Source organism: Saccostrea cucullata, unplaced genomic scaffold, assembly GCF_032062105.1.
Source record: "Saccostrea cucullata isolate Sc308-1 unplaced genomic scaffold, CSIRO_AGI_Scuc_v1 ctg3084, whole genome shotgun sequence".
Lineage (NCBI taxonomy): Eukaryota > Metazoa > Mollusca > Bivalvia > Ostreida > Ostreidae > Saccostrea > Saccostrea cuccullata.
This window is the reverse complement of record NW_026924644.1, coordinates 132,111-143,489: the sequence shown is the minus strand read 5'-3', so window position 1 is coordinate 143,489 and position 11,379 is coordinate 132,111. Positions and strand designations below refer to the sequence as shown.

Sequence of the window (11,379 nt, the reverse complement as noted above, 5' to 3'; positions counted from 1 at the left end):
TTGTTTTACATTAAATTTAATATGCTGGGACACTTGTTTGCTTTTAGCCAAATCTTGCAGAAAGAAATACAAAATATCCACATACGAGGGGTGATAAAAAAGTTCGCGAAGTAGTTGAATATCTTCCATAAAAGAAAAAAAAATATTTGGTTTCAATGATGAGTATATTTTTGCGCATGTGCGAATCACGTGATATTGGCGGTCACGTGACCCCCTCCGTAGCGTTCTGTCACAAAAGTTGAAAGATTTTTCTGAGTTTTATATTTCTTTCCATGTAAGTTAATTTTTATGATAAGAACAGTTCATGCCAGAAATGGTCAAATCTCGGCAACAGAATGTTTGGATAAGACAATCCTTTTCAAAAATAAGCATGGCGACCATTAAAACACAAATTTTCTGTCTCGGAAGAGGCCTTTCTTCAAAGGTGGATAGAGAATGGGTGCATCTTTTTTATCATAACTAGTATGTTTAAAATCTAAAGTAAACAATATCTTATGTATTTAATAATTATATTATTGTTCAAATATTCAACTATTCTCCAAAGTGTAATTTGGAGATCTTTGATAGCAAATTGCTTAATAAAAACACATTTCTTTTCAAGCGCGCTCTCACAGGGCAAGAAGACAAGTATCATTTTTTAACCATCTGCCTTCCTTCACTAAAGCAATAATTGCAATCATTAATTGGATTCATAGGAGCTCATTTATCGCAATAAACTGTGTACAAATTATTATATGATACAGCAGAGGGATTTCTAAATTGTATAGTCGTTTGTTGAACTAGTTCAATTGAGAAAACCATTTTTCGTCACAAGTGACCGACATAGTGACGTCATTTTCACATTGTGACGTCACAAACAAGTAAAAAGACTTTATTCAACATTTGCTATTTATAGATCTTGTGTATGGCTATGAGTGTACCAAATTGCATTTTAATCTGAATAGTGTTTTGTAGATATAAAGATAGTTTGCAAACTTTTTGATCACCCCTCGTATTTCCATATCAATGGCCACATATTTCTATATCATCTCTAAAATGCCTTATTAAGATATTTCAACCGAATTACATTTCTTTTGCCTTATATAAAATAGTTTTATCTTGTGGTATAGCATGTTTATTGTGTAAAATATTGTAGTTGTCCAAATTTTCGTCTATGAAGAATCAGAAAGAATATAGTGTTAATAAAAATCTATCAATTTTTCAGTCATATCATGGAAGTAAAAGAGTTATATATATAGAATGAATATATTTTGAATTGAGCATCACTTGTGAATAGCTACTAGAAGCACTTTCTATGCACAATGGAGGGACCGGATTCGTCATATTCCTTCTTGCTGATCCACCTTTGTTTGAAGGTGGAATGTGAAGCTAGAATAGAACCACCATACCAGACGGAGTAATTCCTCCCTGCTGGAGCGATTATCTTGACCTTCATTGAGGGCGGAGCCAAAGAAAAAATTTCTTTTTGCATCCGGTCAGCAATACCTGGAAACATGGTTGAACCACCAGACAAAACTGTATTAGCGAACAAGTCCTTACGGATATAATCATCGCATTTCATGATGCTGTTGAATGTTGTTTGATGTATACCAGGAGATTCCATTCCAAGGAAGGAGGGTTGGAACATGGCTTCTGGACACCTAAATCGCTCATTTCCAATCGTGATGACCTTACCATCAGGTAGTTCGTAACTCTTTTCCAGAGATGATGATGACACAGTTGTTGCCATTTCCCGTTCAAAGTCCAGAGCAACATAGCACAACTTCTCTTTAATATCTCTAACGATTTCTCTTTCGGCTGTGGTTGTGAAAGAGTAACCACGTTCTGTGAGAATTTTCATGAGATAATCGGTTAGATCCTTACCAGCAACATCCACTCTCAAAATGGCTTTGGGAACGGCGTTACCTTCATAAATGGGTACTGCATAGGAGACACCCTCTCCAGCGTCGAGTACGATTCCAGTTTTAAGACCGGAAGCATGTAAAGACAGTACAGCCTGGGTAGCAACGTACATGGCTGGGGTATTAAAGGTTTCGAACATAATCTGTGTCATCTTTTCTCTATTAGCCTTTGGGTTGAATGGGGCTTCAGTTAAAAGGACGGGGTGTTCCTCTGGGGCAACACGAAGTTCAGTGTAGAAAGTGTAATGCCAGATCTTCTCCATGTCGTCCCAGTTTGTGACGATACCGTGTTCCATCGGATATGTAATAGAAAGAATACCTCTCTTGCTCTGGGCCTCATGTCCTACATAGGTGTCCTTCTGTCCCATGCCAGCCACAACATCCTGTAAAGTATTCATTCAAAGGTTGATTGATTGATTGCATATTGTTTTACGTCCCTCTCGAGAATTTTTCACTCATATGGAGACGTCACCGTATGAAGGGCTTCAAATTTTGACATTTACTCGGCACTCAGGGCCTTTGAGCAGTGAGGGATCTTCATCGTGCCAACGCCTGCCGCTGACACGAAGCTTCGGTTTTTAAAGTATCATCCCAAGGACCCACAACTTTCACTTTAAAGTGCTGAGCGCATGGCGAAGGAACAGTTGCTACCAATTTCAACGACTAGGTCAGTTGCGGCCGAGAAACGAACTCACGACCTCCCGATCACAAAGCGAGCGCTTTATCGACTGAGCTACCGTGAAAGGTTTCATTCATAGATAAAGGAGTGAAATTATTTGCAGAAAACAAGGGTATGTTAACGCAATACTCTATTAGTCTATGTGAATTTATCTCTTTTTTGAAAAATTAAATTATAGAAGCATAATATAATGCTTTAAAAACAAACAATCTTAACATTTAAAGCTATATATGCCGTATTAGTGTTTTATTTAAAAAGTAATAAATATATGCGGTGTCTCATCAAGTTATATAAGTTATATACTTTCTGCAAATAAGACCAATCCACTCCACCACTTTTAAAAGATATGAAATACTATTTGGTAAAAATTATTTTCTCTCCGTGTCGGATAAAAAAACGCCTCTTACTGATATATTCATGATCAAGTTGTCACGCATGTTTACAACAAACAATGGTCCAATCTTGTGAAGGAACCGAAAAGCATGAGAGCACCTCAGATCTAGAGTTGGTTGCTTTTTGTACCGAGGAATAATCACGTGCAATTGTCTTTTCAATGGACATTTTCGGTTGGGTGAACTTCTACAGATGTCAGCGACTATGGATAAAGAAATGTGGAAACCATATTGTGCCAAAATGAAATAACTAAATAAATACAAACAATGATTTAATTTGATCAATCAAAATGGTTATTAGATACATTCGATTCTGCATTTCTTAATGGTTCAAAGCAACAAAAAGTATTCCACAGAATATCATTTATAAATTTGCGCAATATACCGGATGCCAAAACCAGAATTCTAATAAATAATATAATTATATTCTTTACATATGAACCACAGTATTTCTGACCCCTTGAAAATAATATAAAAAATATTGCAAGTAGGTTACCAGCATTGGCTCGGGCTAATTCGAAAGTGAAATTTAGAGTTTAGCGGTAAATTGTAGTGAATGAATAAAATTTAGTAGTGAAAGATATGGGAACCTATTTTACCTGTCAGTTTTCTTCGAGCTAGTCGATTTTTATTCTAACTGTTCTATCCCCCCACCCACTTTAAAAAAACGATGGCCTGGAATTCCTTGACCAATTTTTTTATTAGCCCAACTATATTTCTAAGAAGGCAAGATGTATGGTATGCAAGTGTCATCTACATATGTTATGTAGTTCATATTAAAAAACCATAGGGGATAATTGACGATATCCCATTCAGGGTGCAAACATAGCAGTTTAAATTACTTTCCATACATTGTACTTGACATAAAATATTTTTTGCGCATAATGCGCTCCATTCTGATCACCCAACCGAAAATGACCACTAGCAGTACAGCACGGGGAAACTCTAAACAAACGGACCTGTACAATGGAGTGGGGAAAACTGTAATTTTCATCATTGTTAATCATTTGTGTGCAAATATGAGCATGGGATTAGTAGATAAAAATGTACAAAATGCATCAAGTCTTTTGAGAGCGATTTAAAAAACTAGCCTTTTTGAAAAACACATGTAGTATTCTATGTAGTAACCCATAAATGCATTAAATGCAACTCATTGAGCTGATTGGTCTATTTGTGTCCCTCACTGAACAGACATCACAAAAATATTTTCCTCGACCTGATGATTCTCGCGATGCTTTTCCCGCGCACATGCGCAGATCCACAATAAACGTCAGTCCTTTATAAATATGCATAAGAATATCGTGTTCTTTTCCCGACCAGTACTTTATTAATACCGAATAAAATTTCGTCGAATTTGCAAGAATGCTTCATTTTTGGTAGCTTATCATACTCCAGAAATTTTTGTTCGGTTTCAGCTGTGCAAAAATACTGTTTAACGCGGCATACATATCTTTAATGAATGAACACATCTAAGAGGCAAAAGGACAAAGCAAGCATGTAGCTTCTTAAATATTTGCCCTGGTTTACTTATAAATGATACACGCACATCCATTGTTCAAATGTTTAAAGAAGATAGTGTTAAATTTAGTGTTTCTGATACATGTATATATGACATATGATGATCAAAGAAATATTCTAATACTAGTGATGAATTTAATGCTTCGATGATTTTATAACATTGGATAAAACAAATAATAGCTCATTGTTTTTCACGACATAGGGCAAAAACAACGTATGGCATTTCACTATTCTAAATCTATTGAATATTAAAATATTTTCTATCATATTTCGAAAACATATCTTTAATTTCAGAAGTTGATATTTATATGCTCTGTAGAATAGAAATATATCAAATCCTTTTGGCTCTAAATATATTTCTACTATCAAGCACAATTTAATTGTTTGATACATTTCGATAGTAAAATGTATCTACTCTATGTAAAATGTATGATTCTAAACGTCACACGATGATACACGATAGATAACTCAAACGCACAATTCTTCACTCAAAATGTCGTAGTTCAAAATATTTAGGAATTGATATCTTTAAAACGAAATACGGCTTACATATATAATACTAATCTTAGATTTCAAGGAATTATCAATATTATGTCATAGACTTTGAATAAAAGGGAAATGAATTTATCTGGAACTAAATACATGTAAGACTTAATCAATATTTCATATTACACATAATTATTTAGGTGATACGCCGACTTACCAAAATGGACTTTTTTACGTTCTTGTAGATGGACATTAAAATTGATTGAATTGGATTTCATAATATGCAGGAAGGGATACATTGTACGATTGAAAAAAAATGTTAGCATAGAATGACTTAAATTATATATTAAATCCATATATGTTTCCATTGATTCAATGTTCAGCTTTGTGAATCTCTAAAAATGAACTTACACTGATAAATTAAATCTAGAAAATCACGTCGTGTGCATTTACATGCCCACTAGATATTTATGCAAGCATTAACAAATGTTTATTTATTTTTGATGTATTCAACATTTTAAAAATGTCTTGACCACAATTAACAGTAAACAAGAATAATCATCAGAGAAAAAAAGTTAAACATCTACGAAAACAAAATATTGCACGACTTAATATATTGTTTGTTTACAAGCACTAATTAGTTCGTTTTGCATTTAATTATGTAAATTGCACTTCATTCATTTTATTTGGATTTTAAGAAAAGACAAACGAAATGCTTCTAAACGCACGATCACACACGATTAAAACCGCGCACGATTGAGACTGATACACGCACGACCACTGGACGTTACCCAAACGATCATGCATGATACACGGATAAATCTTCACGAATGGTTTGTCAACAAGAACTTGATGGCAATGTTTTCTTTGGGTAAACAATAACGTTGCAGCCAATGTAATGCATAAAAATTTATTACGTGTATAAAACATAAAACAATTAAATGAATAATCATTTTATTTTTTTTTACATGCAAGCATAGTTAAAAGTGAATCAAATGATGTAACATTATTTTTTTATTATAATATTAATTTATCATTCTAAGAAATTCATACCTGATCCTTGGGGCGTCCCACAATGCAGGGAAACACAGCCCTGGGGGCATCGTCTCCGGCAAATCCAGCTTTACACATCCCCAATCCATTGTCGATAACTAATGCTGCTTCGTCACCCATCTTACTGATCTCGAAAGAGCCCTTACTTCTTCAGAATTTTCGATTAAATTGGATTTATATGTACATGAGCATTAGTTTTATCTGGGTTCACCGAGCAAACACTCAAGCGCAAAAAATGCCTTATAAGGTAAGAATATATGGGTAGATATCACATGATACCAAGAATAATTACACTGTACGCAAGTGTGGAAATAAAATATGCACTGAGACGAGCTCTTTAATTATGCACGCATGTACATTGAGGTTACAACCAAGATTAGTGAACAAGGCGGACGAAGTGTCTATAGTGCGACAAATGTTAAGTGAAAAAAACAATCTCGATTATATAAAATTTTCTTTGATATTTCATCTAACATCAAAGTATTTTGACTTTCGTTGATCAGCTACTGTGGGGGTTATTCGAATCCAGCTCTGAAAGTTTTCGAGGTCAGTGTTTGCTTTGCTCCCAATCTGTGTTGTTCCAATAATTATTTTCAATTTGAATACCGACATAAAATGAATGAAAAATACAATGATCAAGTAAGCCATATACAGGTAGAATTTGTTCTGTTTTTATTTACAAACACATCATATTTAACACCAACCCCCCCCATATAAAGTTTATGTTCTCCTTTAAAGTATGTTATATTCCTATGTCTATCAGATGAAAGACAAAACATATTATTATCTTATGCACATACATGTACATTATGTACACTTCGATGAAACTGTAACAGTCTTTAAAAAGATAAACAAACATCTGACAAATGTTTACAGAACTCTAGAGTACAGTGTTTCATCTCAATCTGAGAATGTAACTCTTTTATTTAAACGCGTTTCAAACATAATATTTGTTTTCTTTTACAAAGAAATGTTAATTAAATAATTATTTCAAAAATATTACTTGTGAAATTGGTATAAAATGTTAAAACGATTGACGGACTCATAACTATGCATCAATTTATCATGACGTTTTTATTTTTAGCGTTTTGAAGTCTAATTTCAAGTTTGTCTCACAATCGACGGTTAATAAAGTTCCCTGCAAAACAGTTTCAAATAATCAAGATCCATGTCGATAACTAAAACTGCAAGGCCTTTATCACACATGCATTTTCTGGTCTCAAAAGTGATTTAATTGAACGATTGCTTCAAATGAACAAATCAGTAAATGTTATTTGCTTTTTTTTTTGCTTTCACAACTGAAAACACCACGAAGTTAAACATTTAAGGCTCGTCGATCACGTGAAAAGGACATGCAAGATAGGGTTCAATATATGTGTGTCACCAATGCACAATGAAATAAAAAGGGAAGAAAAAAAGAAGGTAATTTTAGACATTCAATTACTAAAGATTAAAAATAGATCAATTCTTGAGCGAAGTAAATGTTTTTTGTCCCGAAACGTATGAATAATTTTGAGATATCCTGCAAAAAAAACAGCATTTCTGAACCCCTCTTTTCTTTAATATATATTCAGTTACGTTGCATAGCACATATAGCATTACATTGAATTGCATAAAGCAATTTTAAAACAACAAAATTTATCCAAAGTTGGATATAAAGTATTAAAAAAAAACAATTTTAGTGCCTCGTATATCATTTAAGATCCTTTTTCCCCCGTGGCATGAAAAATGATGTAATTGCTATGATTACAGAGGACAATAAAAGCATAAAGAATAAAAGATGCATGTAAAAGTTATTGTAGAGAAATATACAAGAAAAATATAAACTAAACGTTTTGACATACATGTATATACGAAGGTCATTCAAAAAATCCGTACTAGACATTATTCATCATTGTCATGTTATTATTACAATATTATGGATCTACAAATTTTCGTGAACAAAAACATTTATTTTGTCGAAGTGTGAAGTTTCATACCGTTTGATTAAATATAAATCATGATATCCAATTTTTCAGGTAACATGATTTGTTACCACGGAGCAGAGATGATAACCATTGTAATGTCAAAACAATGATGAGACAGTTTCTCAAAATTACTCTACTTTTTTTTTTATTTCAAAGACGGTTTGTATCAACTTGTATAACACAATTGATAACTAGTTCTGCTCACAATTTTGCAAATACCTTGAACTAGATTTTCAGTTTTATCAAATTCTTTACCGTGTAACTATTAGTACCGCATCAGTGAAGCACACATCCTGTTTTATGGCGTTCCTAACTCCTTGACGTTATTCTTAACTATAACCTGTTTCTTTTCAGACCATCCATTGTCTGATTCGAACTCGCTACCACTCAAACCTGTATTTTCCATTTTATCTTTAAACGGAGTGATCTTTTACATAACCTGAAAGCATCTTAAGTAAGATAAACAAGGAAACTAAATTGAAACATGTATATTTTAGTTCTTTTCAGTTCCATTTATTAGAGGTATGGCTATAGATACTAAAAAGTGAAAATTAGTAAATAACTCAATTTTGACCTTGCTCCGTGACCCCATTTTTGCTGTACTAAATATTTGATAATTTTTTAATTATTAATACCGCATCAGTGAAGCACACATCCTGTTTTATGGCGTTCCTAACTCCTTGACGCTATTTTTAACTATAACCTGTTTCTTTTCAGACCATCCATTGTCTGATTCGAACTCGCTACCACTCAAACCTGTATTTTCCATTTTATACAAATACACGGCTTTAATTTCATACATTTCCCGGTTTATACAGAATGTTTGTAATTTTGTTAAAGAAGTTTTCCGAATGCAAAGCAGAATTTTAGCGCTATTCGCTGCTCCGTGACGTCCTCCAATATAATGGTTTTATGCCTTTTAATCAAGTCCATATTTCTTCAGAAACTTGTATCTTTAAACGGAGTGATCTTTTACATAACCTGAAAGCATCTTAAGTAAGATAAACAAGGAAACTAAATTGAAACATGTATATTTTAGTTCTTTTCAGTTCCATTTATTAGAGGTATGGCTATAGATACTAAAAAGTGAAAATTAGTAAATAACTCAATTTTGACCTTGCTCCGTGACCCCATTTTTGCTGTACTAAATATTTGATAATTTTTAAAAAATATGAAAATACATTTGAATTGTTCTTACTCAAATTATTCGAATTTGTTGTGAAAATATGTTTATCAAAGAACTGGGTACGGTATGTATAACGAGGCGGCCCTGTAAAATTGGCAAAAATTAAACGCATGATAACATTTTTTGAACTGTGTCAATTTATTGTAAAGGTTCCCTTTTGTGTAAAATTGGTATCAATTTTCCTCAACTCACGTGAGTTTTGTGTATATAACGTTCAAAACCAGTCAAATATTCCGGAATTCACCTATTTTGGACGTTTTGCTCCTCTTCAAGTCTATATTTCGACGTGGCCGCATTCGAGTACATATGCGAAACTTTGCAGAAAGAACAAGTATACTTTGTTTACTAATATGCAAGAGAAAAAATGACTGTACAAAAGTGCGGCCACAGGATTAATTTACATTTAAACATGTACCTCTAATTAAAACGAGCGTCAGACCTCCTAATGGACGTGATATTAACTTTACTGTTCAAGAAAAAAAAAATTAATGTTCTATTGAAAGTTATCATGCAGCTTTTTTGAGTAAGATTTATGTTATACATTTATTATGCTGATCAGAATGTTGACAGCAATGTTTTCAAGACAGGTTTAAATTATAGATATGCAATTCAAAGGCGGATCAAAGGCCAGCGTCGGGCGCCCTCGTTTGATTTTTAAAAATGTTTGTATTTTGTAAAACAAGCATTTAACTTAAGTTTTGTACAGTTTAGTATATAAGTTGCAAAAAAATAAGTCCTTTATTTATTTTTTGTCACTAGCATTAAACACAAACATGTAGATCTACATGTTTGGTACGAGATACTAGTATTCCGAAATATTAATTTACCGCCATACATGTACCTATGTATTCTAAAATTCCTGTAAGGTAACGATTGATTTTTATAAAGTAAAGACTGAAACACATATAATAGTAGGTATTCGTTCCCCGGACCCCACCAGGAATATGCCCTCAACCCCCGTAGGGCTTCAACGCAGCTCCAGCTCAGACACCCTGCCTTCAATGCCACCCCTCCCCTGTTTTTAAATTCCTGGAACCGCAACTGTAGTTTACAAGGAACTTTAGATAATGAAATACTATTATTCTGACAAAGTTTTGTAAGGCTACTGTTGTGAGCATTTTCGGCAATTACTACGATATTTTAAAAGAAACATAATGCAATCACCATTTATTTTTGTCTTGATAAAGATTAACTATAAAGATTAACTGTTCCGATTGTAATTAACTTTTTTCTTTATACAGAAAAGTGAAGGCAATTTTAACATATTAAATGAATCCGTTATTCAAGAAATAAAAACACGCATAATCGTGCATTATTTTTGGACAAGAGACAAAACTTTTCCTCTTCCGCTGCATACAATCGATGTATTTAGCTGGATTAGGACTTTTTCAGAGATTGATTAAGACTAACTAGATAAATATACGTAATCGATGACATGTATTAAGTGTCTTATAAATGTCTTAATTAATCTTTATTTAGACAAAAATAAATGGTGATTGCATTAAAGGACCGTCTCTAGTTTGAAATCAAATTCTTGATATACACTTGTTCATTTGCAGTCATTGTAATACATGCTGATAATCAGTAACCCCCCCTTCCCACTTCTATATATTTTCCTATTTAAATGAAGACAACATACTCATCTTTTATCTGCAACTCCTCTTATACCACTGAATGATATTCAATGAAACTTTCGCAGAATAACTTATTGCCATTGTGCACCTTCTATTTTACTTCTCGATCCGACACGTTTCGGGTTTCCAACGGCAAAACATAAAAAGAGAAGTACCCCAAAATCGGACACCTGATCACTATACCGTAAATCTGGAATTTTTAAGTCGATTTATTTTTGCGAATTTGGACCAAAAAGCTGTTGATTAATTTTTACGCTTCAAATTTTTGCAATTGTTACTGGCGCTAAAAATAAAAATCACTTAAAGACCCAATTTTTTTACCGTATGGTTACCTGAGGAGGGGGAGTGGTCAAAGTAACAGTGGTGTTATTTACCTGGAGACCCCCAATACCCAAGATGTCAAAAATCTGTGTATATGTAGCATTACACAGGAAGTCTGTGTTTGGTAATCAGGGTCAACAATCAACATTACGTGTTTTGTGTTTGGTTTTGAGTGAAACTACGTAAAATAATTATTTAAATATGGAATTTATTTGTAAACTAAACGCTTTCATCGTAATCAT

At 33.3% G+C, this 11,379-nt stretch overlaps 1 protein-coding gene across 1 annotated transcript; it reads right to left on the bottom strand.

Annotated features, from left to right (window-relative positions):
* Positions 1 to 6,251, bottom strand: LOC134266954 (actin, cytoplasmic-like). The gene is made up of 2 exons (XM_062749162.1): positions 6,030 to 6,251; positions 1 to 2,284 (listed from the first exon to the last, which is right to left on the bottom strand). Exons 1-2 carry the CDS (start codon positions 6,147 to 6,149, stop codon positions 1,280 to 1,282), a joined length of 1,125 nt encoding a protein of 374 aa, XP_062605146.1. The 5' UTR covers positions 6,150 to 6,251; the 3' UTR covers positions 1 to 1,279.
* Positions 6,252 to 11,379: the final 5,128 nt, after the last annotated feature.

What these genes read in the sequence shown, in the direction of transcription:
- LOC134266954 (XM_062749162.1), bottom strand. Translation starts at nt 6,149, where the DNA reads ATGGGTGACGAAGCAGCATTAGTTATCGACAATGGATTGGGGATGTGT. An exon ending in TGGGACGCCCCAAGGATCAG is followed by an intron (nt 2,285 to 6,029) that starts GTATGAATTTCT and finishes AATACTTTACAG; the next exon opens with GATGTTGTGGCTGGCATGGG.